The sequence below is a fragment of the Rhododendron vialii genome, chromosome 1a (assembly GCF_030253575.1).
Source record: "Rhododendron vialii isolate Sample 1 chromosome 1a, ASM3025357v1".
In the NCBI taxonomy this organism is placed as follows: Eukaryota; Viridiplantae; Streptophyta; class Magnoliopsida; order Ericales; family Ericaceae; genus Rhododendron; species Rhododendron vialii.
This window is the reverse complement of record NC_080557.1, coordinates 11772758-11800591: the sequence shown is the minus strand read 5'-3', so window position 1 is coordinate 11800591 and position 27834 is coordinate 11772758. Positions and strand designations below refer to the sequence as shown.

At 38.3% G+C, this 27834-nt stretch overlaps 2 protein-coding genes and 1 long non-coding RNA gene across 16 annotated transcripts; 2 read left to right on the top strand and 1 right to left on the bottom strand.

Annotated features, from left to right (window-relative positions):
* The first annotated feature begins 1787 nt into the window (after positions 1 to 1787).
* On the top strand, positions 1788 to 6376 carry LOC131301913 (uncharacterized). The gene is made up of 2 exons (XM_058328422.1): positions 1788 to 2394; positions 6117 to 6376. The coding sequence occupies exon 1, from the start codon at positions 1926 to 1928 to the stop codon at positions 2391 to 2393; it is 468 nt and encodes a 155-aa protein (XP_058184405.1). The 5' UTR covers positions 1788 to 1925; the 3' UTR covers position 2394; positions 6117 to 6376.
* LOC131301922 (uncharacterized) lies at positions 5043 to 6077 on the bottom strand. The gene is made up of 2 exons (XR_009191476.1): positions 5861 to 6077; positions 5043 to 5789 (listed from the first exon to the last, which is right to left on the bottom strand). It is a non-coding gene; the product is annotated as an uncharacterized LOC131301922 (long non-coding RNA).
* Positions 6377 to 15668: 9292 nt separating the features above from the next.
* On the top strand, positions 15669 to 27667 carry LOC131301844 (VIN3-like protein 1). Of its 14 annotated transcripts, none has more exons than XM_058328397.1 (7): positions 15671 to 15852; positions 18438 to 18502; positions 22472 to 22516; positions 22690 to 22790; positions 23595 to 24240; positions 25023 to 25333; positions 25796 to 27667. In XM_058328397.1, the coding sequence occupies exons 5-7, from the start codon at positions 23777 to 23779 to the stop codon at positions 26935 to 26937; spliced, it is 1917 nt and encodes a 638-aa protein (XP_058184380.1). In that variant the 5' UTR covers positions 15671 to 15852; positions 18438 to 18502; positions 22472 to 22516; positions 22690 to 22790; positions 23595 to 23776; the 3' UTR covers positions 26938 to 27667. The 14 variants fall into 14 exon arrangements, with proteins under 14 accessions (XP_058184328.1, XP_058184313.1, XP_058184321.1 ...); XM_058328361.1 differs by lacking the exon at positions 22690 to 22790 and adding an exon at positions 22203 to 22294; XM_058328345.1 differs by lacking the exons at positions 22472 to 22516; positions 22690 to 22790 and adding an exon at positions 16678 to 16820 and having other exon boundaries at positions 15669 to 15852; positions 23601 to 24240.
* Positions 27668 to 27834: the final 167 nt, after the last annotated feature.

Here is a 27834-nt window from a genome sequence, read left to right as displayed (position 1 = left end):
TTTCCCTGTAACGTTACATGGGTATATGCCTATAAAAGAAAACCCAGAAGAGGGGAAATCCAATCACAACCCACGCACAAATTTTGCCCTATCTCTATATTGTTTTCTACTGTGCAAACACTTACATTTACAGATATTAGTTGAGAAGGAAAGCTTGGAGATCCACCAATCTTCGGAATTTACGAAGAGAAGTCTGAGCCTCAATTGTTCAACAACGTTATCGTCCAAAATTACAATAGCACGTCGCATCTATTGATGCAAAATCATGGGTGGCCACTTGATAAAGGAACCGGACATCACATGAAAGTCTTGGAGGTGCTCTCCCCTCAAGACTTGATTCTCATTATACCCATCACAACGGTGATTTAAATTGTTCAACTTGTAGATCCCGTTGAGAGATCAAACAATTTTTTCACATTTGTTCTTCTCAAAGAGGCTTAGGAGATGAACTATTCGGATCACAAAATAAAGTCTTGAGAGGTATGGTGGAGATGAAGGTCTTGAGTGGAGCTTCTCTGTGGAAATCCAACTCACTCCTCTCCATAGTGGGAAGTTGCTAAGGGCATCATATGAATAGAGGACACCCTTAACTAAGGGCATCATAGAGACTAGCCCTTGCCTTTGGATTTGTAACATGGTTGTAAACTTGTTTTTCTTGCTATTCCGAAGCACCTTAAAAAAAGAAGAAGAAGAATAAATAATTGAGGACACCCCTTAACAAACTAGAACATCCCTTAACAAACTAGACCATCATACAGAGAATAGGCTCTCAAACAAAAAATATCCAGAAGCTCCATGAGGGAAGAGAGAGAAGGGATCTTTCATCAACATTAAGGTTTTCTTTGGCCTAACTTTTTGTAAATTTTTTTGCGCAACATTTAGATGTTTTCTTTTAATTCTTACTAGATTTGGCACCAATCTTTACGTCACATTGTTTGTTTCGATGAGAGAAATTGAAAAAGCATAAAAATAATAGACCAAGATTGAAAAAGTTCACGTAAGACGATGAAAAAAGACTCAAGTTTGTATTTTTATTTAGATTGAAAAGTAAATAATACCGAAAAAATAAAAATTTAGGAATAATGAGTTGTCTTTAATATGAAGACAAATATACAGACAAAATGAGTCAAAAAAAAGAAAAAACCATTTAGGCTCCGTTTGTTTCAAAGTAAAAAATTTTCCGATGTAAAAATTTTTCCATATAAAATGATTTTGCATTTCAAACAAAAGTTTCGTTTTTGTTTCAGTGTTGGGTTGATATTTGTTTTACAAGGAAAGTTTTTTAGGAATAAACCCCACAAGTCAGAATTCTGGTTCACATATATTAGAGTAGCACTATTGGACCGACGGGGTCGGTATCGAAATCGTAGGGATGGCTGCGCCGGGCCGTCTCCGGCCACCGAACGGCTAATCCTATGTACACGAAAAAGGAGTGCTCGGATCAAGCATCCTACACACCTTACATGCCGTTGATTCTCGCAAAGACCCCCTCATTTTTTTTTATAAAATTTTTGGACGGCTCGAATCGACCGTCCGGTGGCCGGAGACAGCCCGGCGTGACTGTCTCAACGATTTTGATACCAACCCCGTCACTAGCAATATCATTTTCGCATATATTAAATAATGCAAAAAAAGAAGAAGAAGTTGTAGTCAATGCGGTGTGCAAATAGTGTATCGGCTTAGAAGACGCGTGAGGATCCCAGAGGTCAACTATGACGCACGCATCCGATTACATTGACTTCCACGACGTGCCACGATACGAGCCCCTTTTAACAAAACTCCCACATACGACACCGTTTCCATCAGATCTCTCCTCTCTCGAGTTTTCATCCCCCTCCACACACAGACACACGCAGTCTTGAAAATCATCAAAACCAAATCCATCCCCTCTCTCTCTCTCTCTCTCTCTCTCACTCAAAACCACCATGGCTAAACACTCTCTCTCCATCCTCTCTCTCCTCCTTCTCCTCCTCCCCCCCTCTCTCTCCTCCCCAAACCCCAACCCCAACTCCCAACCCCCGCTCACCGCCCACGCCGAGCTCACCAGCCACGGCTTCCCCATCGGCCTCCTCCCCACCAACGTCCAGGCCTATACCCTCAACGCCACCACGGGAGACTTCGCCGTCCACCTCGGCGACAACTGCAGGGTCACCCTCCCCCCCGACAACTACCTCGCCACCTACTCCAAGCGCATCACGGGCAAGATCGTCGAAGGCCGCATCGCCGAGATCAGCGGGATTAGGGTTAGGGCCTTCTTCCAGTGGTGGTCGATAACGGGGATTCGATTGAACGGCGACGATCTGGTTTTTGAGGTCGGGGTGGTGACGGCCAAGTACCCGTCGAATAATTTCGACGAGAGTCCTGAGTGCGAGGGGAAGCGATCGGCCTCGTGAGGTATGGGGTTTTTATTCTTAGAGTTACGGGTTCTGTTACGTTTGTTTGGAATATTTATGTATAGAATGCTTGTTCACTTTTCTTTAAAGAGGGTAAACATTGGAGTATCCTGGTGGTAATTGTGTGGGTCCAACCACAAATTATCTCATTAGAGCAAGTTTATCAATACTTAGGTAAAAAAACTCGTGAACAGTGCACATTTTTCATTTTACCTACTCACATTTCTTTCAACACTACATCAATATTATCTATTTAACATATCCTTTATTAAAATATATTTTCTTTCCTTTTCAATAGTGTACCAAAGTGCAGATTTTTCAAAAAAAAGAAAAAAGAGGAAGAGAGAGGGACGGAGAGAGGAGAGAGAAAATAATATTAACAATCACATACCTAATGAACAGTCCTTAGCTACAAGTAGCTTACAACTGTAGATTGAGCAACTCTGCCTAATTGTTTACAGAAGCTGCTGCATGACTCTTTTTCCCAATTTGATGAGCTATTATAGCTAAAAAGCTACTTTACCTTGACTGGTAAAGTTGCTCTTATTATCAAAAATTGTATTTTCCGTGAACCCAACACAATTTCCACCAATCACAGAGAGGGGTAATGCTCACAGGGTAAACAAAATTATTCTCGTAGAATTGGGATTATGTACTAGTTGATTTGAGAGTAGAGACGTATTTCAGTTGTTATAATTGTTTTTTATTTTTAAGAATGACAATTTAATGTGGTTGGTTCGTTATTCTCCTTTATAGGGAGAGGTCCTCAAGTCCTCATATAATAAGTTAAATTTTTTGGAAAGATTTTGGGGATCACTTTGAATTGTTATATTTACCGTTTTGGAACAGAAGTGTACCATGTTTCTGTTCGTTCGTATCAAAACGTAATTCGCTAGGGTAGTAGCGTTCCGTGGTAAAATTGGTTTAGCCTGATTAGGGATATTGTGTGAGTGTATAATTGGGAATTTTGTGATAGTTGATTTGAGTAGAGGTGTTTCAGTTCTTCTTCTTCTTTTTCTTTTTTTGAGTTCGGAATGGCAATAATGAGGATATAAAAATGTGAGATACTTGTTGACTTGTTGGTTTTGGAAAGTCCCGTCGCATTCTCTTTTTTTTAGGTGCTTAAAATGGAAGTGCATGTATGGTCACGTCACCTCGACCGAGTATTGTCCCGTCACACCGCACCACTATCCGCAAGGGATCTCACCGCCCATATGTCGGGGGCAAAGCTAAAGTCCCACCAACCTAGGCCTTGTTCAATCAAGTCACCAATGCCTCATTGGTTTGGTGGCATTCACCTATCATTTGGCTACATAAAATGTTAAGTCTGTAAAAAAAGATCTCACCTATTTCCAACTTTTGGCCCAAACAACTTGGTCTTTTGATCCTTCTCAAAAATCCAAAAACTAAAAAAGATTTTTAGGCTAAATAGCTATTTTTAGCAAAGGGACAAAATAAAATGAAGTTTGTTTGACTTGTTAGCCATCCCAATAAGGCAAGTCCACCATGAGTCTTTTATTAGGTTGCCGAAGCCAAACTCTGGAAGAATATATGTCAAATTTGTGCTCCACTTGTAATTCAAAATTGCTACCAAATAATGGCAAGCCAATCTTTGGTGCCAAATTTTGCAGCAACATTGGCGTTGCCACGTTATCACATCATTCAGGCCGTTAGTTCTGCATTGACAAGTGAGACGAGTTTATTCTAGTGGGCTGGGATTGAGATTGTGCCATAATAGCACCAAGCTTTGCAACAATGTTGTTGTTTTTTAGTTTTTGATTTTGGCTCTAGCAAGTCATTTTGGTACAAACAAGTGCAATTTGTTACGTCTCGCGAAATTCTGTACAAGAACCCAAGGCATTGAGGCTTTATGGAATGTTGTAGACTTGTCTAGGGAATCCTTGAAAGATGTACACTATTGAATATTTTAGAAAAGAGACCATTTGGAGAACTAGGGAATTCTTGAAAGATGGAAATTATTGAATATTCCAAAAAAGGGACTATTTGGAGAACTAATGGCTTGTTTGATGGTGGGAATTGTGGTTGAAGAGAGGCGGGACCAAGGGGAGGGATTAAAGGTGAGCCCACATGTTCCTTTTTTCTCCATAGTCCTGTGTTTGTTCCACTTGGGATTGAGGCCGGATTGGACAAGACTGGACTAGTTGTCCATTTAGCACCCCATTTGGAGAATAACGGATACCAGGGGAGGGATGGGTATTAGCTAGTTCCCCTTCTCCAGAATATTGCCCTCTGCAGCCAAGGGTTGAAAATAATCCCCATCATCTTTATGCCACCTTTATTCCACTCTAACCAAACACAATATACTAATCCTAGTATTCATATTATCCCATCTATTAACTTGTGCACCCCACCTATCCCCTCTATTCCCATTCTCGATCCGTTCTTATCCCATCTTTCCTAGAAATAATATGGCAATCAAACATGCCCAGAAGCCTCCCCACACATTCTAGGAGGATCTATTTCAGGAGGTGGGAAGTTTCTAGAGTATGTTCTAGAACTCTCCGTGCCCCTATAAAAGGGGAGTGGCATCATTTGGCCAAGGCCCAAGGCACCACACACACTACTCGAAGACATTGTATACTTCCCTCTAAATAAATAAAATCTCCCTTGTGTGTCCCCTTGACTCCCTTGTGTGTCCCCTTGAAGGATGTGGCATCAACATATAGAGCGGGACAACAAAAATTAAACCCAAACTTGCGGGCCTCATAAACAACAAACAGCCTCGTAAAATGACGACTCTCATCACACTCCAAATTGAAAACACTCCAAGAACATCCCCATTTGGTTGTTGCGTTTTTCAAAAAGTTCAAAATTCAGAAACTTGTTTGGCTGGCGGTCTTCGGAATTTTTTTTTTCCTAGCATTATTTTTGGAAAGTAGTTTGTTTCGAGAACACATGTTTCCAAACTTTCTAAAACTGCTTCTACGGGGAAAATGGATAAGATTTAAAGTTAGAAGTGTTTCAGACTTTTAGGTTTCAAAAACAGGTTGTGGAAAGTACTCCAAAATTAATTTAGAAATACTCATATATCGCAGCGTAATTTTAAGGATCCTTCCCCAACATAATGAAGTCAAGATTAATGGATTCTAGATAACAGTTGGTAGTTTGAAAATTGCAGCATAATTTTAGTAATAGCTGGATGAGTATTTTGCAAGTCCCAAGGTTTTGTGAGTTTACATGTTCTCATTTTTCTCTAACTATGGTTGGGATTACTTGGACTATATCTTACAAGGAATTTACTCTTTGTTTGCATAATATGGATAAGGTTTATGGGTTTTTGATTTCTGAGAGAAGACATGACCGTCATTATTATAAAGGAATTGCACCAAGATAATGGGGTTGGTTCGAAGCATGTACTTCTTTGGAAGTTGGTCCCTAGCCTCCTTCTGCTCGCTCCTTGCCCACCCATGGTCGATCAATCTATTCAAAAACGAATGGGCTTCTACATATCCTCCTTCTGCTCGCTCCTTGCCCACCCATGGTCGATCAATCTATTCAAAAACGAATGGGCTTCTACATATCCTTGTTGACAAGAATAATCATGTGTTATACTAGTGGTCCAGCACTGTAAAATGATTTCTTTTGCTATTGCATGGTTTTTTTCCCTGCTCTTTTTCACGTTTTCCCTTGGGTACGAAATATGGATATGCTCTCTAACTAAAACAGCTACTCCAAACTTATCAATATTTCCTTATCATGCAGATACTCCTATTTCGTTGGCTGCTTCCATGGAGCAGATGTGGAATAACTTTAAGTTAAGACACGAAGAAGTACTAAGCAAGTTCATTGAATTGGTAGGAATTTATGTTATTAACTAGAGGATATGATCAAATGCCTGAAGAAATTTTTTCTGTTCTTGTATGTTGTATAAATATGCTTCTCTGTTTCCAATACTGGTGTTGCTTTCTCTTTGTATTGATTTAATTACTACTAGCGGATCAAAAAAAAAAAAATTACTACTACGAATTTCCGTTTCCTCTGTTTCTATGTAGTTGGAATACTTCTTATTAAGTAGTATTTGTTTGAGTTTTAAGCGCACCACGCTTATGCTGTAGCCAATATTCGCCGGCCACGGCTCGCCGCGCCTACTTTTGTTTTTCCTACCTGCGCCTCAAGCGAGTGCAATTTTGTTCACCCTACCCTCCCTCTTATTGGTTGAAATGGTATGGATCTTACCATAAAGTGATGTCATGCTTATCATACAATACACTTCTTGGTAAATATGACATTACTTTGTGATGAAAACTATACTATTTCAACCAATAGGAAGGAGAGTAATATTCACCCTCTTAAGTAGAGGGTGAATAAAACTCAACTCGCCTCGGGCTCCTGTGATCTCTATATGGGGCTCATCTGGGGTGGATTTGTGTGTATGAATCGTGCATTTGTTGGGCTCTCCGAGTTTGGTTATTTATGCACAAAAGAAATTAGGTTGACTGAACATCAACAAATGTATGATTGGATTACATTTTCTTGCGGATCAAAAAAAAAAAAAAAAAAGATCACATTTTCTTGGAAAAAATTGAATCGGTAAGCTGATTCTAAGAATACGGCTTGAGATAACTGTGCTCAATCTTTGGTCTAACATTGTCCCAATCAATCTAATCTTTTGCATGAACAACCCACCCATCGAAGTTGAGAAAATTAATGGCTCCGATCATGAAGTCGAGTTAGAAAAAAGCCAGAAAAATGGGCATTGCAGAGGCTGCAGTGGCTCCTGCCTCCGCTGAATTTGGGTTTTGCTATTGTGAATCGCCCATGAAGCAATGTGAGAAATTGTATAATCAATCATAGATTTTTAAAATCCTCCTGGTAAAAGAAGCAATTAGTTCCCGATGTATTAACTGATTGGAGTTCTGATGGGTAATGGTTTTACTGTCAAAAGTCAATGCTACAGCATGTAGGGATGTTTAACCAACCAGGATCATAATCTGAAAAATAGGACTTCACATTGATTTATTTGGATAATTTAAGCTATTCATTCTAAAAAAGTTTGTCCATAGTTTAATAACTTTAGAAAAAGTTGTTTCCGTAGGAGCATTTCCACTTTTTATTCAGATTTTTACCCAAATTTTGAGTAAAAACTTGATTTGATGTGAAGTCTTCCACTCTTGGACTCGTATTTTACTCAAATCTTATCCATTCACCACCCATCACCACCGCCGCTCCACCAAAATCCAGTCCCCTCTCTCTCTCTCTCTCTCTCTCTCTCTCTCTCCACGGTTTCAAACACCCAGAATCCTCGATCAGCACCTCTCTCTCTCTCTCTCTCTCTCTCTCTCTCTCCACGGTTTCAAACACCCAGAATCCTTGATCAGCACCTCCCAGAACTTTAGATCGACACCTCCCTAGCATCACGACCACCACCACTAGCAACCACCACCACTAGCGCCGACCACCATTTTTTTTTTTTTTTGATCTTGCCGACCACCTACCACAGCAACCACCACCTGAAAATTTGGTGAAGGATTTGGTTCAATACCAAATTTGGGAAAGAATTTGAGTAAAAACTAAATTTGGTATAGGTTTGGGTAAGGAGTGGAGGTGGATTTTGGAGGTTTTTCACTCAAATTTGAGTTTGAGTTTATTATATAGATGTTTAAATCATCCACACAAAAAGTTAAATTAATTGGATACCAACATAGTCAATAAATATCTCTCAAAAATTTTTGTTGTCTGAATCAAAATTTACCATCCGAATTCGAACTGTCTTGAACATCAAAATTCTAACGACCTATTTTTCCCTCCCTTAAAATGTTTTTTTTTTTTGTTTGTTTGTTAAGATGACAAACAATGGTCAACGAAACCAATTCTTTTTGCATGGATAATTTACACATGAAGACTTAGATTGGGTTTTCTAAACGGGCTCAACCCCAAAAAAACATGAATTTCGAGACATGTCACTCACTCTCTTCACATACATCAACTAAAAGTTCAGTTTTTGAATCTTGTAATTGGTGCGTAATTGGTTTGAACGATTCAGTTGTTGTAAACTCAATATCATGTTGTGCCGGGCCTTTAGGTACGGACAGTTTTCTCACACTTTACTATTAGGACACTCGAAACTATTTTGAATACCGAATTTTCCTTCGAGCCATACCTTTAGGCACGAAAATGCCAGAATTGAAAGAGCAACAATTGTACTACATGGGTTTTTGTTTGGGAAGCAGTCCGCCCATGGATGGGTGGGCCCATGAACTGGAGGGTGCTGTCCAAGCCCAATGCGTGCCCTCTTTGAACTCATTTATAAAATGATCTATACCGTTCAATTTTTTTAGAACACCTTTGACATTATTGGCCACGTCAATGATCCTATTCGTTGAATATTGATTGATTTGTTTTTGGGACACATTCTTGCTGTAAAAATAAAGTTTTATAAACTCTAAAACACTAAATCGACACCTTTTTTTTTTGTTGTTGTGGTCAATGGTCTCTGGTGCCAACTTAAAGATATTTGGGGCATGAAGCGGAAGTTCTAATATGGTGTCATCTATCTCGCATAGGTGCATACAAATCTTTGCATGAATTGTTGCAAAAATTTGAGGAAGAGTTAAGGGGTGGAGATTTCGGATTTAAAAAAAAAGTGTGGAGATTCGAACCCAATTTCTCAAGCATCCAAATAACCTCAGTTGCCACACCACTAAGAAGATGTTTACTGTAGGCAATTGGAACTCATTACTCATATTATTTAAAACAATAAAGTGTATATTTTGGGACCCTCTTAGGGCCAAAAAAATGGGGGCCTAAAAGCGACGGCTTCTTTGGCTTTTCCTCTAAGCCGGCTTTGATGGTCTCGATGACTTTTAAAAGATAAATGATTCCAATCAGGTTGGTGCTATGCAGTGAGGTGCTGTGCACCTCTGAGCAGTCGAAGGCTCGGATCTCATCTCGATAATTAACGATCAAAAGCTGTTCATGACTGAGATAAAAACCGAGCCGCCGGATGCACGATCCGATGGCTCAGAAGTCCCAGTTCCTTTTAAGGGCATGTCCTTTAACTTTTGCTCCTTTGGCCTTTGGGGTTGAGAAAGGGCGCAAGATTCTTCAATCTTTTTATTGCTTTAACTGAAAATGGAAAGTATCTGAAAAGTGGTTGTGAAGTCATCCTCCACCAAAGAGAAATTTACTATACTGCCATCCTCGTATCCATAATATACTCCATATCCCTCCAAACTCACACTTTTTGGCTTTACGGCGGGCCTACAAATATAATCCAAACCGTTAACCTCGTAGATCTTGTTGAGAAAAATATGTTTGGAAAAAAAACAATTTGATTGAACGCCAATTTTGGAAAATAATTCATTTACAGTTGACAATATAAGTTTACAACTGTATTTGTTGTCCATTTTTGGAAAACAAAAGGAAATTTGTTTATAGACTTCTTTATATTTGATCAAAGTGATTTCTCGTACACATATTCTTATTGAGACACAATGTGAACGATTCAGATGATTTTTTTAAGCTCTTCGTAGAGCCCAAAAGTGTGAGTCTGGAGAGGTTTGGAAGACGAGCATATGGAGGGGAGCTTAACCCCATCCTCATCACAGCATACTCACCCTACCACCTGTGATATGGTGGAAAAATTAAACAGTAAAAAAAGAAGAAGCAAACAAACAAAAATTATTGGTGGCAAAATTATATGGTGGTGTTGTAGAACCGTCACGTACTGCTCTAACACCATTTATCCACCACACATTTTTGAAGAGTCCAGTACTAAGTGTATAGATTCCTCAAAAATGCATGGTACATAAAGGTTTTGGGGTACTGTGTGATGCCCCAAGCCCACTGAATAAAATGATTTTTATTGTATTTCCTTTAGTTATAATTAAAATCTTATGTTTGTTTCCATTGTGGGATATTCAAAATGGAATCAGTTTTCACACTCTCTTTCTTGATATTTAAAAAAAAAAGAGTGTGAATATTAAAAAGAAAGCGTAAAAATTTCTCTATTGAAAACCCAAGCTTTACCAAAAAACAAAAAGCATGCATTAATGAAGATAAAGACCCCTGCAGTTTAATTTGAGGAAGCTAATCAGTTGCAAATGAAAAAGAACTGTCATATGGTGTCATAGCTTTTGCCTTTTGGACACCAATCGTGCATGAAGCTCTCTGACAGTTCATTGAGTGAAAAAGAACTCTCTCTCTCTCTCACCTCTGAATTTACCTTGAGAGTACTGTGAGCAAAAGCTGCACTAAAACACCAATCGTGCAGGAAAGCCCCTGTTATTTTCTCGGCGCATTAAATGAATATGTTTATAGGTCATTTCATTTCACATGTTTGTCACTCAACATCACATCTACACCTACATAGGATAGGACACCAGACAACCGATGTCGCAGTTGAAAGCAAGGTCACACCGTGTGCTACGAGCAATAAAAATTATTATTCTTAACTTCACTGAGTGACTATTGGAGACGGGTACGCTTGAGCTCAAAGAATTTTCTTCATAATCCATCATCCATAAAGAGTTGTTTTTTGGGTAAGCATCCATGAAGAGTTGTTATTAAGAGAAGTGAGGATTACACAATAGCTTTTCCATCGGCTATTGATTTTATTTTATTTTTTCGAATTTTCATTTGGCTTTGGGTGAGTAATAAAAGTTAAAAAAAACCTATTCTATGATGAAAGAACTTTAATTACAAATTTCGTATAAGAAAACAAAAACTCGAACGGTAACTGAAAACGCATCAATATGAGATTTCTGGCACTTCACTTTTAGTAATTGGCACACTCCGCTTTCTCACACATAGAAGGGTGTTATTGTAACTTTAAAAAGAATCTGTCAATAAATGGAATGTCAATAGCCATTATGGAGTCTTAGAATCACTTTCCTATTGAAAAAAAACTAATATAGTGGAAAACTGGGAAATAAAAAGAAAAGGAAAGAAAGCTAGATGCAAGCAAAAACTTTCTTTCCATTTCATTTGGGAAAATGATATTGGCATTCTAAAAATTGATAGAGGCACTCTAAAAAATAAATGAAAGTGGCTTTGAAATTACACTAATTTTGGAGTGTCTCCATCAATTTTTGAAGTGCTTTGAAGATGAAAAGTAGAATAGTGGAATTCAAACCTACTTTACGACCGGATTAGAGTCAACTTTTTTGGTATTAGGTGCATGAACAATTTGGACGGCAAACAAGGGGTTTGATTGGCCAAATGGGCATGTTAATTAAATAGTTAAAATACTTTTGTTCTGTGTCCGGCATGAGCTTGCATGTTCGGGTTCTGCGGACGCCGAACATTTCAAATCTTAAGTCCATTGTAGGGTTTATCAGGTCGTTAACTTTTAGAGTTGCGTATTCAAACAAAATGCGGGTAAGTTGGCCTGAGAATCCGGTTGTTAAAAAAAAAAACAATTTGGACGGCAAAGAGCTTTTATTTTTAGCATATATAGTTGGTGTTTTACCAATACAACGGAATCGATTCTCCAAACACTTACGAAACATCAATTCATTAATCCAAACCCACCAATTAGAGAAGCCGTCAATAACAAAGTCCGTATCATTGAAAGATTCACTAAATAATCTTCCCCAATGTTGAAAAAGTCGCAAGGCGCTAATCGGGCGGTCGGCCACTTTTCGAGTTTCGAGGCCTATTAATCGGCGATTAATTGGCCCATAGCAATTAGTAATCAACGATTAATTGGCGCATAGCAACTAGTCGGATCTAGTCAGATAGGCTCCGCTAGAGGTGATTAATCATCGATTAATTTCGATTTTTAAAACACTGATCTCCCTATGACACTTGGCCTGTAAACGTGTGAGGAAGAAAAAATCCAATAATTAGTGCCCAAAGATTTTTCATATGGCAACGAAAGATCATTGACACATTCGTGTGTAAATTACGTTCAAAGTCGTTTGCTTGACTTGTGTTCAACATTCAATTCCACAAGATTTCACATAATAGCCCAATGTTCACATTAGAGTCTCGTTGTTATGCCCTTTTAATCCTTTGTCACACGCGTGGTGATCTTGATTTTGGCGTCGACATAGATGCGGCGAGATTCTTTACAATAACTATGCAGTATTGACTAACAATACTGCAAAGTTGTTTGCTTGACGTGTGTTCAACATTCAATTCCACGAGATCGATTTCACGTAATAGCCCATGTTCACATTTGATTCTCGTTGTTATAACTTGTACCCTTTTAACCCTTCGTAACACACACGGTGATCTTAATTTTAACGTTGACAGAGATGCAGGGGGATCCTTTTCAATAACTATGTAGTATTGACTAACAATACTTCCTGATGGGTATGTGAAGTAACTTATATGCATATGCATTTCGTGCGTTTAAGAAATTGACCAGATTCAGCTAATATATATGTAACTAATCAAGCAAATCTCTAGAAAAGTCAAATGAAGCCTTTGCCTTTGGCCTACATTTTTTGAAGGTCCCAAACCTCTGAATATTCATATATTATGCTCATATTGATCGGTGTTATTTAGAAAAAGAAACAACGCCCCATAAAGAAAAAAGACCAAAAAACAGTATAGTTATTTTTGCAAAATCAAAAGTTATAATTTCCAAATGTAATTACAAAATTCTGGAATATAATTATTGTCGCGACATAGATAAATCTTTTGGAAAATAGACGCGGCTACTTATGATGATTTTTATGCCACAAAAACATTGAGTAGATATGCTGTAATATAAATTGAAAATGACATCATGTTAAATTAGATTTTTTAATGTGTAAAAGAAATAGTTTTAAATCAAGTGATTTTCAATTATATATAATAGTAACTGTCTAAAGCTCATTCTGAATTGTCAGTTTAGATCTCCAATCGTCTCAAGCTGTCCTACATGTAATCTCTCACATAGATTATTGAGCGTAAATTTTGTCCGGATGAGCCGGAAAATGGTGGTTTTTTGCCACGCCGAGGGCCTCCTTTGCGGATTTTTTTGAGATAATTTAAACCGTGCATTTTGTAGAGCCTATAAAATAATGTATCTACGCAAAAAATCAGTTTGTCTGGATATCGATAGGTATGTCAAAAGTTAAATTTTTAGATCAAAAAATGAACGGTTGTGAACAGTTTAACTTAAAAAACAGTTGACAGATCCAGACCGTCTATTTTTTCGTCTAGAACTCAACTTTTGACATACGTATTAGTGTCCTGACAAGCTGATTTTTTTTCATAGATATATTATTTTACAGATCATACAAGATGCATGATTTGAATTACTCAAAAAAATACGTGAATGAGATCCACGAAGGATGCTGGCGGAAAACCGCCTCTGTCCGGCTAAGCCGGGCCGGACAGAATTTAAACTCATATGTAGTTCATCTTACAACTGGAAATCATCCCGTATCAAATGCAAAATCCAATCTCATGTCTAATCGATCGAAAATCATCTCTGTCACATTTATAATCCAATGGCATATCTAATTTGACCAAGCAAGTGCCCGTAGAAGAAGTCAATCTAGCTATCAAAGGAAATTGATTTTCACTCTTTATTTTTAACAAAATGTACTCTCTTCTTCATTTTTATACCCGTAAACTTTCAAGAATATTCTTTATTCGTGAAAAAGATGTACAATTTTTTATTTTGTAATTTGGCATGGAAAATTACAGAAAATTGAATGCATTAAAAGAAATCACTAAAATCAATCAAATTGTTTCAGGGTTGTTTTGGTTAAATAAGCCAGTTGACTTATTTTTTGTCTTTATTTTTTATTTTTTGCATTTGTTATTTTGTGTCAAATTTTTATAAATTATTAATTTGTCAAGACGAAAGGAATCGAAAAATTTCAAAAAAAAATTATGATTGAAATGCGCAATTTTTTGAGTTAAGATACAAATACGCCAAAATATTGTCTTTTTGGTTTATTTTTTTTCTTTCGGTTCCTCTTATCAAAATAAACCAATAATCTACAAAAATTTGACACGACAATAACAAATACAAAAAAAGAGTTGAATAAAGATGAACAAATAACTTAACAGTTTTTACCGTTTTAAGAGAACCTCTCAATAGCCCCTTTCATCTCTCTCTCTCTCTCTCTCTCTCTCTCGGGGCTCTCTCTCAAAATCTCCAAACCCTAGCTGCCAACAGCTCTTTTCCTCCTTCCCATTCTCAAGCGGCGGGAGAGGAGGGATCCTTCCCCTCCGATCTCTCTCCCTCTGTTCTCTTACCCCATAGTCGAACTGTCTTCTCTCTCAATCCCGCGATTGAAGGTCGGGCATCCATTGAGAACTTTTCAGCCATATCATTTTCCGGCTACGTTTCGGGGCTTCGGTTTCAATAGTTGCGGGCAAAATGTTGTCCACCTTCTCAAATTTGTGACCTGATGCTGTTTACCGCATTCGCTGGGCGACCACCTCCCAACGATGTGCTCCTATTTTGTGAAGCAGAGGTGGTGGTTACGAGCCTATTAAGTTGATTGCAAAAGAGTGGAGGCGGATGTCTCGCAATGCTTCTTTTATTTGTTACTCCGTAATTTGTTTTAATAATGTCCTCCGCCAGGGGTTTCGTCCTCCCATGGGGGGTTTCTTTTCATTCTGTAGGGCGGCGCATTTATGCTCTTATACGCTCTTTCTATTAGAGTGTGGACAATCTATGGACTCCCAACCTTCCTCCATGAGGATCTTTTGATGAACACTACCTCTTATTTGTTAGGAAAGGAAAAAAAAAAAAAAAAGACAGACAAATAAGCCGAGTTAACTTATTTTAGCAAAAAAACATCGTCTAGCTTTTTTTTTTTGTTTCTGTTTTCCTTTGGAAAAGATAGTAGTACTATGGTTTTCACAAATGGTTCTCCCACATCTAAAAAGTGCAAACAAAGAAGCAATAAATTTAGCATAAAACCCATAAGGAAACCACTACCTCACCCGCAGTTACCGCGCGTGACCAGCACGAACCAATCAAAATCAAACAAAGTGCATCTCGTACTTTGGGCCGCGCATCAACTACTTACCCATCGCAACTGAATCGGTACTCCCACGCGCTAGGAACAGCGCGTGATTCATCTGCGCCTCCCTCTGCTAAAAAAGGCGTGCGTTCACGCAACTCCGAGAGCTAAAAATATTTAGACTCGGGCCCTGAGGTGGGTTTGCTTTTTATGCAATTGATCGGGTTCGATTCTTGGAGCTAGGCCGTAAAAAAACTACTCTTTTTTGTGACTTTCTTAGACCCAGCGTGGATCTGCCTTCGACTGGACTAAAGAAGGATTAATTAAGGTGCGCGTAAATTGTCCCGTATTAATTAAAATGCGCGTAAACTGGCCACAATGCCCTAATCCTTGGATTAAAAAAAAAATATCCGTAGACTCAGAGAAAACCCAACTACCAGCGACGTTACAGAGAGAGATATAGAGAGAGAAGGAGAGAGAGAGTCGTTACCCTCCATATCCAAAGAAAAACTTCCTCTTTCTCTCCATCGAAACCCTAGATTCCTCGTCCTTGTTTCTCTCCCTCTTCGCATTATTCAGAGGTAACTATCCCCAGATTCCTCCTCTTTCTCTCTCTCTTCATTGTTTACATACCTATACAGCCTCTTATAGATATATAGATATACATACACATATATGCCTGATATATGTAACTTCATAGTAATGATGTGCATTAATTACGTGCTCAGATCCGTAGTAAGTTGTTTGCAATGTGCTATTGGTTTTCTTGACATTTGTGGGTGAATTTGTTTCCCTGTCTGTATACATGCGTTTCCCCATCTGAATGTCACTGTTGAGTCTGTAGAAGTTATGTAGATCGATGGTATGGGTAATTTTCGCAATGTATGTTCATCATTGTTAAAAGTGCTGAATGCACTTTCGTTGTGCTGTGGTTGGCTTCTTCTTAGATGGGCTTAGTATTTGGGCAAGCATATTGTTTATGCCCGGTGGTTAATTCGAGAAAGTCAAACATTCTAAACCTTGGAGGTTTGCCAGGTCGTTTACATCAGGCCCCAAGATTAGTTGAGATGCGTGCAAACATACACTCGGTAATAAAAAAAACGGCTTAGTAACAATTTCATGACTTTTTGTTGTAAAGAAGCTTTTTTTAGGGGTGGTAAGGACATGGTGAAGTTTTTGTCACTCCATGGCATTCATTAAAGTTTCAGCTGCTTGTAGTATGTAACATGTCCAGATGGACTTACCCATATGAAAAAAAAATAATCAAAAATTGATGGATTTCTGTTCTTTGATTTTGATGTTAAATTATTACTTATTTCTATTTTCTAATTTGGTAAAGAGAAATCCTCCAACTCGGGGCCACTTTGGACCTACCCCAGTGGGCTAAATCCCTTATACTTGCACAGGTAAGTCAAGGCGTTGCTAGCCGGAGTTGAATGCAAGACCTCTCATAGTTGTAAGAGGCGCCTAGGCGCATCAAAGCTCACTCTTGTCGCCTAGAGGGGTCCAGGCGAGGTGACTTGACAAAAGCTAGGCCTAGGCAACCAAGGTGCGCACCTGGTTAGCCTCTTTCAATTCGCACTAAATTCAATTCTAGAGGGGGAAAAATTGTAACTTTACATCTTCACCTAAGGGTTAAAAAAGATCCTCACACATTAGTATGACACATCGATCTCTCATTTCTTGATTGAACGACTTGAACCAAACGATCTCTCTCAAGAATTGTTGACTATTTAGCATTAAGTATACGATTTTATTGATTTTTATATGGTACACTTTCTAAAAACGAAGTATAGAAATTCATTTTTATATACTCGCCCACCCATACTGCCAATGATTGGGGACTAAATAGGTTCTGTTATTGTTGTTGTGTGGTACACTTTCTAAACTTCATTGCCTCTGTGTTTATTATTTGAAAAATTGATGTATGCTATTGCTATTTTTTATCGCCCAAGTGCACCTTGCTTCAGTAAGGGCTGCGTCTCGCCTTGCACCTCATGCCTAGATATTTGCGCCTCAGCGCTCCTCTTGCCCTTTTAACCATGAAACCTCTGGATCAATGTTAGTCCAAGTGAGAACCTTAAACTGCTAGGCTGCCCTTTGACACTAGATTATGGATTAACTTTTGTTCCACATTGCACTCCAGCTTTTTGGCAGTATGGGCCAGCTAGCATACAGGATCATGCATGTAGGCAGGCTCAGTTTGAACACGCTGCACTTGTAAACATTAACATGTGCATAGAGGAGGCATTGCATGACAATCTTTTCTTTGTTCGGCTTTTGTGATTTGTCATGTAGTCAAGTTTGATGAGAGCTGGTGTTGAAGAGTAAGACCATGGGAACATTCCTAGTAAGATTTTGTGAGGATTTAGGACCTCCAGGGGCATGAATTATCCATTTGAAACTTAATTTTGTATCATTATTGCTGTCGATTTCCTGCATGAGGTGTTTCTCCACTTACTGATGACTTTTGTCCGTCGCAAGTGTCTAATGATAATAACATTGTTAATCCTGTCAAGATTCTTGATCTGTTTGATATTTTCTATACACACTTTTAGTTGTTCCTGCTTGGAGTGTTGATTACATGATCCTGGGATACATTCCAAAGCAGCATGATCCATTCTTAGTTCATGCCAAACCTGATAAATTTTGTTTTCTAGTTAATACAGGAAAGAACTTTTTACTGTGCCGTTGAGTTAAAATTATTTTAGTTACAGTGTTGCTTTACGTATAACTTCAAAGTGTTTCTCAGTTTTCCACTGTTATGTAGAACTAGATGTTGTTCTTTACTAACTTATTTAATTTTGCAAAAGGACAAAAACCTATTGCATTGTAATTCAAAATGCAAAGCTTCAAGGTAGTATGATGGGATGTTTTGGATATTTATAAACCTGGCTTATATTTGAGTTTAAGTCCAGTTGCGTAGTTTTTAGTTGCAATGTGAAGTAGACACATTGTCCACGATACGGCAATTGAATGAATAGATTGGATACACATTTTTGTAGCATTCACACTATCCAAATTATTGACCCATAACGAAGTTTCTTCATCCAATATAAAATTAGACCACAATGATTCTTTCTTTCACTTCAAGCACTGTTTAATGTTTACAGTTGAGTTGAATCCATGATTATGATGAGATTTGCATGCTAACTGATTCTCGCAGGTAGGGTGTCTTGAACTTTCTTAACTTCAGAATCATGGATTTAGAGGATAAGTTTCTTTCTAAAGGTAAGATCTAGATAATTTGTCTTGCCATTTCCCTTCCCATCCCCAGCTTTTCATAGTTTATTGTCTTTGTTTTCCCTGCTTCGTCCATGCTTCATTTGTTACTTGCAATGCGGTAACTGATATAGATGTTATTAGTATACTGACTTTTAATGTACATCTTACGAGTCACGAAGTGCTGGGAAGGGAGGTGAATACAGGCAGTCACATCTTTTGAGGGGAGAAGAGGATCTCTGAACTTGATTTTGCCTTAGAAACCTCTCTTCCTCCAGCATTTTTGTTTATGTAGGAAGCGTTCAAAATTCTAACATGTTCAAAGAATAGAAAGTTCCTTATTATGAAGTAGTTGGAGTAATGAATATGCAATACAATCCAATATGTCGGGGTGGTTTTCTACTGTTTGTGGTCTTGTGGTTAGAAAAGCTATCTTTGTGCCAGTGATATTGCTTGCTTGGGTGAATTGTCCTGGGACTGAAGAATATGTGCTTGGCCAATGTGAGAATTTATGAACCTTCCTCTTTAAGAATTCTCGAACCAAAGTATGACTACTTAGACATCCTCCTTTCTGTTAATTGAGGATTTGGAAACCCAGTTCCCTGCTGAATGATTAGAAAATAAGTTTATTTCCAAATCTATTGTCACTCGTCATTTTTCCTTTCTCCTTTTCCCGCATTCATATGATATAATAGTTATTTAAGAAGCACTAATACTTCTATAAAGGTGGCGTGTCAGTGTTGGAGCTATTCTGCACCAACACTCATTGAGTCATTGGACACCCCACAACATGTGGTGCCATGTCAGGCATTTATCTGGAAGATGTCTAACTTTTTCAATTTTCTGAACCCAACACTTAAAACACCCATTAAAGACATTACAAGTTTGCAGAAAGTAACTTGTTATTCACTGATAAACTAGAAACAATGGTACTTACCCCCCAAGAAGCTAAAAACAATGAATATTTATACCCATTAATCCCCTTCATTTAGAGTTCTAAATTTTTTTCCATTTTGTTAGTTAAAAATTTATCAAGTTGATGTTAGCTCTTTTAGTTCACCATTATTTCTGGCATGATCTGTGTAAAATGTGCTGCTGATATGGTTAATCCAGAATGTAAACTTGTAAGGTAATAAATTATGTGTAGAAACTTTATATCCATCTCAAAACCAATTGGCAATGAGTGGAGAGGTCCCTAATGTGATTAAGTGATCATCCATTCCGCTCCCAAACGATTTGAGACTATATTTCCTTAACATCCCCCTCACGTGCAGCCGCGTTTGAGGTTTGTTACGTGTAGCCTCTTTTTGGTTCTATCATCATGCAGCCTTGGTGCTAGTCTGTTATCGCGGGGTGTGAATTGTAAATTGTAAATTGTAAAATTTTAAAATGTAGGGTGAAATGGGCCCTGCTCTAATACTATGTAAAAACTTTATATCCATCTCAAAAGTCAAAACCAATTGGCAATGAGTGGAGAGGTCCCTCATGTTTTTAAGTGATCACCCATTCCACTCCTAAACGATGTGGGACTATACTTCCTTAACATTCTGTATATGTTTACTTCTAGCGGCAAAAAAGCTACAAATAAATTCAGTATATGTAGAAATAGGTTTACCTATTGGCATGTCCTAACAGATTGGCATCCTCTTTTTCTTGGCATGTACGTGTTGTATCGGTGTCCTGTGGCCATACCCGTGCTTCTTAGGTAGTGATTATCTATAGTTGGTTTCAAGTGATGTTTACTTCTGATTTTCTCTTGGTGGCTTTCCCTTGTTTATAGCTTTCTTCAAACTTTGTTTGCTTGTTCTCTCCCTCCATCTCTGTGAAACGTTTTAAGAGATCTGATGGTGCTATGTTCTCTATGGACCATATCATATATTTATGTCAGCAATTATATTCAGTTATTAGGTGAGATTGCCTTGTTTCCTCCATCCTACCTACCACTTTGTTGTGGTGTTACGATTTCGGGGTTAATAAGTGAACTTCAACTTATATGTGGCACTACGAGAAAAACAATGGTACGATCTTCAACCATCCTTTTTTTATGTGCATGAGTTAAATGACATCTCGAGTCCTTAAACTCCCCTGTCCTAGGCCTCCAAACGTGTAAAAAGAAAACGACATGTAAAAAACCTGCAATATGTGTAATAGTTTATGTGTACATTGAGAAGCAATATTTACACTGCTACAGAAGGGTATAAGAATCAAGTTTCAAGCACCTGAGAGAAGGAAGTAAAGGTATGGTACTGGTAGTTCTGAGATAAGACTTAATGGACTATAACATATAGTATATCTGAGGATGCAGATGATGCAATGGCATTACAGGCACAATAGCCCAAACTGGTCACCATTGCTGAAATTTTCCTTTGGATCAGGGATTCATCTTTTACTTTGGTATGAAACCACAATTAGTGCAGAGGCATAAAGTAAAGATGAGACTAGACATTTTTTTTATCTGTGTGATCAATGAAAAGCATATAAATGTCAAATGAAAAAACAGATTTGTTTGGTAACTATATCTAGAAACAAAAGAAAGCAGCAAGAGGATGTTTTGAACCTATATGAAAGTTACACAGAATCCAGTTGTAGTCAATGAGTAATATTTTCACATTTCTGTTGAGACTGATCTATTAGTCATGTGAAACCTTTCATGGTAGTGATGTGGAATTTTTATCTGGTGATGGAACTTGCTTTCTGCCCTTATTGGTGCCTTTTCAAGTTTTGTTTTGCTACCTGGATGGACTTATAGCTGTGGCTACTTCGATGGCTTTGAAGACTCTAAATAATGGTTGCCGTTATATTTTGAGTGTTACAATATTGACTAATACATTTATTAAAAGGCATAGACAATAAAGGCTAAAACTTGGGAGTTGGGTGTCTGGGGACACATTTTGGCATGGGAGACTCAAAATTTAGAATGATCACATGATGGAGTTGAGTATGTGTTTTATTCTCTAAGTTTTCGTTATTAGGTGGAACCCGTCAATGTCAATTAGAATCTAAAAAGGCGATTACTATGAATAAGAAATTTTCAAGCTGGATGAGCAATGAGTTTTTAAACTTTTAATAGAATTGTATTACCTTAAGAAGTATTGCAACACAGTACAACCATACCTTTTGTTATTTTTCCCAAATAGTTCCTCGTCCTAGAGTGCATGGCTTATCCCTTTTGTGTTGCCATACGAGTTACTATGTAAGTCAAGTTGACCTTGTATCTCACTTCTAGAAAAAAAAAAAAAACCCCCCGGCAATTCTACTTGTTCTCGAGCTTTCATGTCAGCGTCACAATAAATTATGCCTCTTTTGTTTAAGCATAAATTCATTTTAATCTTGTCCATTGTACGAGGCTACGAGCAAAGGATTTGGTCGGGTGATTGGCCTCTCATACAAAGGCTCATGAGGTAGGGAGTTCGACTCCTACTTCATCCCCTACCCCTCTCCTGTAGACTAGGCAGTGGCTGAGGTTGTTTTGTCATCATGAAAGGCCAGTAAATGGATTGGATTTTGACTCTATTCGATTTAAATTGCAAGCTTTTCTAAATGGGGTTTAATGCTGGCAATTTGTCAAATTTCTATTTCCGGTTGAGCCATCAATAATTTGGATATCGGGTGATTCCATCCATTTATAACCTGATAGGATAATTATTACCAGGCAGAAGTGTAATTTGCTGTAACCTTTATTTACTATTGATCTCACTAAGGTATATAGGTTATACATGATATAAAACAGAGGATCTAAGGGTTCCTTTCCAAACCCTAGCAGCGCCGACCTCATCGAGTCAGTGACTGCTGCACGCACCAGTAAGTAGATGCTTTCTGATATTGGTTCTACTTAGTCAATGCTCCTTCTTCTTCTTCTTTTATTCCATTAGGAGTAAGGTTGTGTCATCAGTTTGACGACGTTCATTTGTATTTTTTATTTTATTTTTTTGATGTTTCGTCTCTTCATTTGGTCCATTTGTCTCTATTTTATTGCAGAACTTGTTCGCATAATATGGTTTCTGTAACCGTCTTTTTTTTATGGTAAGAAGATATGATCTCTCCGCTTTATATTTTGTTAAATCTGCTTTGTTTGGTGACCAATCAATCTATCATTAAATGGAATCATATTTCTTCTATTAAACTATTATTTTAGATATTTTGATTGGTATAGTGCTTGATCGGGTTAATAGTACAAAAGTATTGCTCTAAATCAGGTGATGTGTCCAGTTTCAAGGCCTCATTCAGTGCAGACTGACTGATGGTTCAGATATAACAAACTGATTTCAATGCACCAATAATCTGCCTGATTTAGCAGGTTGATTTAAAGAATTTTTTTTTTTTTTTTTGTCTACACAGGTCAGGAGTATATTGTATAGGATTCTAAAATACCTAATCTGGCACGACAAAATCTTTCTGAATGCTAAACAGTGACCAGATACTTATATTTTACTGGCAAAAATTAAGTTTCTGCATCAAGTTTATTTAGGTTAGCATGGTTTAGATTATTGTTTTTGCCTTTAGGGTTGGTGTTTTCCGAAAAGCTCCCCCTTCCCTGCCTCAATGATTCAGTTGCTATTGAGAATCCCCAATGGCAGTGAGATCTCCACCTATCTTTTGAACTCCTTGCTTGAATGCGTAGAATATTTAGTTCTTGAGCTCCAATTTAACAGGTCACAATTATACCAGGCTATCTTTTTTTGATAACACATACCAGGCTATCAATACAGAAAAATGCTCTTCTTAAAAGTGTTCTAAAACTTATTCTATGCCTGTGTTAATTAAGCTTTATAAGAAGCATTCTTATAGACATGCTGATGATAATTTGTAGATAGGTATGGACTTATGATCAATTTATCCATCCCATTCATTTTGTCATAGGGTACTTTTCTTTTGTTTTTCTTGGCCATGTAATTGGAAGGTGCATTCAGAAGGGAAATAGGTGAAAAGTAACAGCGTTACTGTAGTCTATAGAAGCTAATTCATGAGGGGAGCAACAAAATTGGATTCTCCTACGATATGAACTAGAAGATTATTCTTTTCTTGACTTTAATTCCATGTCTGCTTTCTCGCCTTGCTCTGGACTTTTATTTTGTTTTTGGTGGTTTCTTTTTGCTACCAGTTTCAGGCATTCAGAGTCTTTCTTCCAGTGTGCAAAGCACCCCAGACAAAAATGGACACTCTGATGATGTATCAAGAAGTCCAGAACTTCCCCAAGAGTTTCTGAAACCAGGCCCGAAAAAGGAACTTTTCCGTACCTGCTTTGATAAGGAAAAGAAATATACAGCTTCATCTAAATGCAAAATGACTGATCAACCTCAGAAGACTAGTAAGAAAATTCTGAAGAATCAGGAGCCAAAGAAAGCGTCCATTAGTCCTAAGGGTCAGACATCTTCCGGGCGGAAAAGTCAGAGAAAGGGGGAAAACCCTGTTCGAATTCCACCTTCTTCAGAGGAGTCTCCGGACTTTGGAAATTCAAATTCATGGCTCTGTAAAAATGCTGCATGTAGAGCCATTCTTTCTATAGAGGACACATTTTGCAAGAGGTGCTCTTGTTGCATTTGTCACTTATTCGATGACAATAAGGATCCTAGTCTTTGGTTGGTATGCTCATCTGACTCTGGTACCATAGATTCCTGTGGTTTGTCTTGTCACATTGAGTGTGCACTTCAACGTGAAAAAGTGGGGGTTGTTGATCTTGGGCAATTGATGCAGCTAGATGGGAGTTATTGCTGTGCATCATGTGGTAAAGTTTCAGGGATACTTGGGTGAGTTCCTTGCTTGCGCTTATGACAAATGAAATACACATTAATAGTACCACAGGAGAACCTCTCACCCTTCCCCTTCTGCCAAAACGCCATAAGAAGAAACCAAAAGAAAAAGGAGAGAAAAATAACACATTGAGAATTCATGAGTCAGTTTAACACTCAGAATTAGCATCTCCAATTCATGTGATTTTCTGTTTAAACTTTTCCCATTGATATATGCTCTTCCAGAATATGTATGAACTTTGTTCCACTGGCTTTATTCAGTGGGGAAGCTGCTTGCAACCACTTAATGTAATTAACTTCTTGTTGTGTTTTCCCTATTGGAAAATGACTTTGAAAACCATATCTTACTAAATCCATATGTTGGTAATGAGTTGCTTTAACCAGACATATAAGATAATGTAGATTTAGGGCTATGAATTGCACGCGCGCGCGCGCACACACACAAGCAATAGCATCAAGAGCAAAACCAATCACTTTTTGAAAGCATGACATATAATATGTATATGGGATCCGGAAAGGATGTCTACGTTCACTGCTCACACCAGATTTTAATCTATTCACAAAGGAGTTCTAACATCGGCTGATGGGTTGGCCACATTATTTATGCTAGGGTTTACATCTACGAATTATAGTGAATGCGTGGGCCTTAAGTCCAGTACTCTGGCTTCAAAAAAACTAACAGTACAGACTTGTGAACTGCAATTAATCTCGATTTCACTTCATTATGTTTTGAGCCTGATTGGTGTTCATTGCGTTATACATAATATCAATGCTGGCAGATGTTGGAAGAAGCAACTGAATATAGCAAAGGATGCTCGCCGTGTTGATGTCCTCTGTTATAGGATATTCTTGAGCTACAGGCTCCTGGATGGGAGTTCCAGATTTAAAGAACTGCACGAAATTGTTAGAGATGCCAAGGCCAAATTAGAAACCGAGGTGGGCCCAGTTAACGGTGTGTCAGCCAAGATGGCACGTGGCATCGTCAGCAGACTCCCTGTTGCGGGTGAAGTGCTGAAACTCTGCTCTCTTGCAATTGACAAAGCAGATGAATGGTTGGCTGCTGTTTCTAACAAAAACTCAACATGTAGAGGTAATTCAGTTTGTGTCCACCTCTCCCTCTAATTTTGACAATATTCAGTGGAGGCTCCAGAAAGTTTGTCTGGTGTGTTTATTCAATTTTTGTCTCACAAGTTGAATAAAGTCAAACCAACTTATACTCAATGATATTATGCATTATTTCTAGATACTGACCCCTTATTGTATGTTTTTGGTTTGTTTACTAGATTGACTCTGACATGGTAGACAACAAATTATTACCATGTCATAGTTTCAGAATTAACAAAATGATTAACTTGAGCTCAAGTAATACATTAAGAGTAGATATATTAACATTTGGCTTGAAATTTTTATCCGATCATTCTGTACATATCTATATTTGTCTAGGGAGTGGGAAAAACTGATGGGAACATCTGACCCCGTATGCATAGACATAGCACCGCATCTGGCCATATTCCGTACATGACTTTTGGTTTTCCTGTTTCCACCTTGGCAGAGGGCTCACTTCCTGCAGCATGCAGATTCCACTTTGAGGAAGTGACATCTTCATCAGTTGTGATTGTTTTGATAGAATTACCCGCTTCATCAGGCAATGACATTGAAGGATACAAGCTTTGGTATTGTAAGAGTAGAGATGAGACACACCCAAAAGAGCCTATTTCTGTTTTTCCCAAAGCCCAAAGAAGGATTTTGATATCCAATCTCCAACCCTGCACAGAATACTCCTTTCGCATAATTTCTTATGTAGATTCCGGTGATTTTGGCCATTCTGAGGCAAAATGTTTCACCAAAAGTGTGGAGATAATTCACAAGAATGCTGGCTCAGCTTCCATGAACCACACAAATGGAAATCCCCATTTTGAAGAAAGTAAGACTCCAACAGCTATTGGATCTTCTCCTGGATTCAAGGTGCGGGACCTCGGGAAGCTCCTGCAATTGGTTTGGGCTAAAGAACAAGGTTGCTTTGATGGCTTTTCAGGCATGGAGATAGAAAACATTATTAAGCCTGTTGAAACTCCCAAAGAACCGTTGCCATCTGTTTCCCGCGGGCTAGACTTAAATGTTGCTTCTGTCCCTGATCTAAACGAGGAGCTAACCCCTCCTTTTGAATTCTCTAGGGATGAAGAGGACAACGGATGCACTTTGGGGCCCGTTGATGATGCAGCATCTCATGATATTGCAAAAAACTGTCTAGCGGGATCACATGGTAGCGGTGATTCACAGAATTGGGCTCACGGGGCAAATGGGGAAGTGGCAGCTGTTGATTCCCGCACAGAATCCAGGAAAAGGGCGGCAACTGTGATTGAAGAAACACATGACTGCAATAGCACTCTGATAAGTGGATCCCCCTTTCGAATGGCTAATGGGTTGGGGTGTTTGGATGAGAATTTCGAATACTGTGTGAAGATTATCAGGTGGTTGGAATGTGAGGGTCACATTCAACAGGAATTTCGGTTGAAATTGTTGACGTGGTTTAGTTTGAGATCAACAGAGCAGGAACGAAGGGTGGTGAACACTTTTATTCATACTCTGATCGATGATCCAAGTAGCTTAGCAGCACAACTGGTTGACTCATTTTCTGATATCGTTTCGAGTAAGAGGCCGCGGAATGGTTTCTGTAGCAAACTGTGGCATTGATTCTATTGGAGGGATCCTGCGGAAGAAAAGCGGCAGCATGGGTCGTTAGCTTAATGATTATCTTATAACTCTACAAATTACTACTGATTGTTTTGCCAGTTCTTTGTACAGGCAATTCTTGATCACCATGGGAAGTGATTCAATTTAATTTATGGACAAATTTGTCCCGTTAGAAGATTTCAGTCGCTGGTTGCAATGACAGTTCCTGACTATCTCAGCAAGGAGAGCTCTTTGGGTAGGAGATTTGGCATTTTAGAAGGCATCATCCTTTATTCAAATCTTCTCATTTACATTCAAAGTACTGAAGCTGGTATCGCGAAGGAGGATAAATCAATGGGATGTGCTATCTATATTTGATGCAGTGGAATAGATATCGCAAAGGAAAATTAGTCAGGGAGATCAAGGAACTGTTCTTGTTGCCTTAAAACTATTTGTAGAAGGGTGGATGAATTTTCTACCCAGTATCATTTATTTCTTCTTCTTCTTCATCAAATTTTAGATGAACCTGGTCTTGTTGAAACAAGTGGGTATCTGCAGTCCCCTTCTTTTTTGGATTCAGATCCTCGACCGTGCGCCCCTATGTACTCTTTCAGGGTCCGCTTTGATTATTGGAATCGTTCATTTTTGTAGAGTTCGTCGAGAAATTAATTATGTCGAAAACCATGTTTATCGAATGCCAATCAACACCTGAAGTGGGACCGCAGAGGATATGATGAATCCTTTCTTATCACCTCTCTTGCCTTCAAATGGTTGTTCAATTATTTATTTTAAAGCCAACGGGTTTGTTGTTGAATGACACTTCTTCATAGAGACTTGCCCTTTCCTTTCTTATCACTTCTTCACCTCTTCCAAATGAAAGGCGAGGGTTTGATTCTCGCCAGGAATAACGAGTGCTTA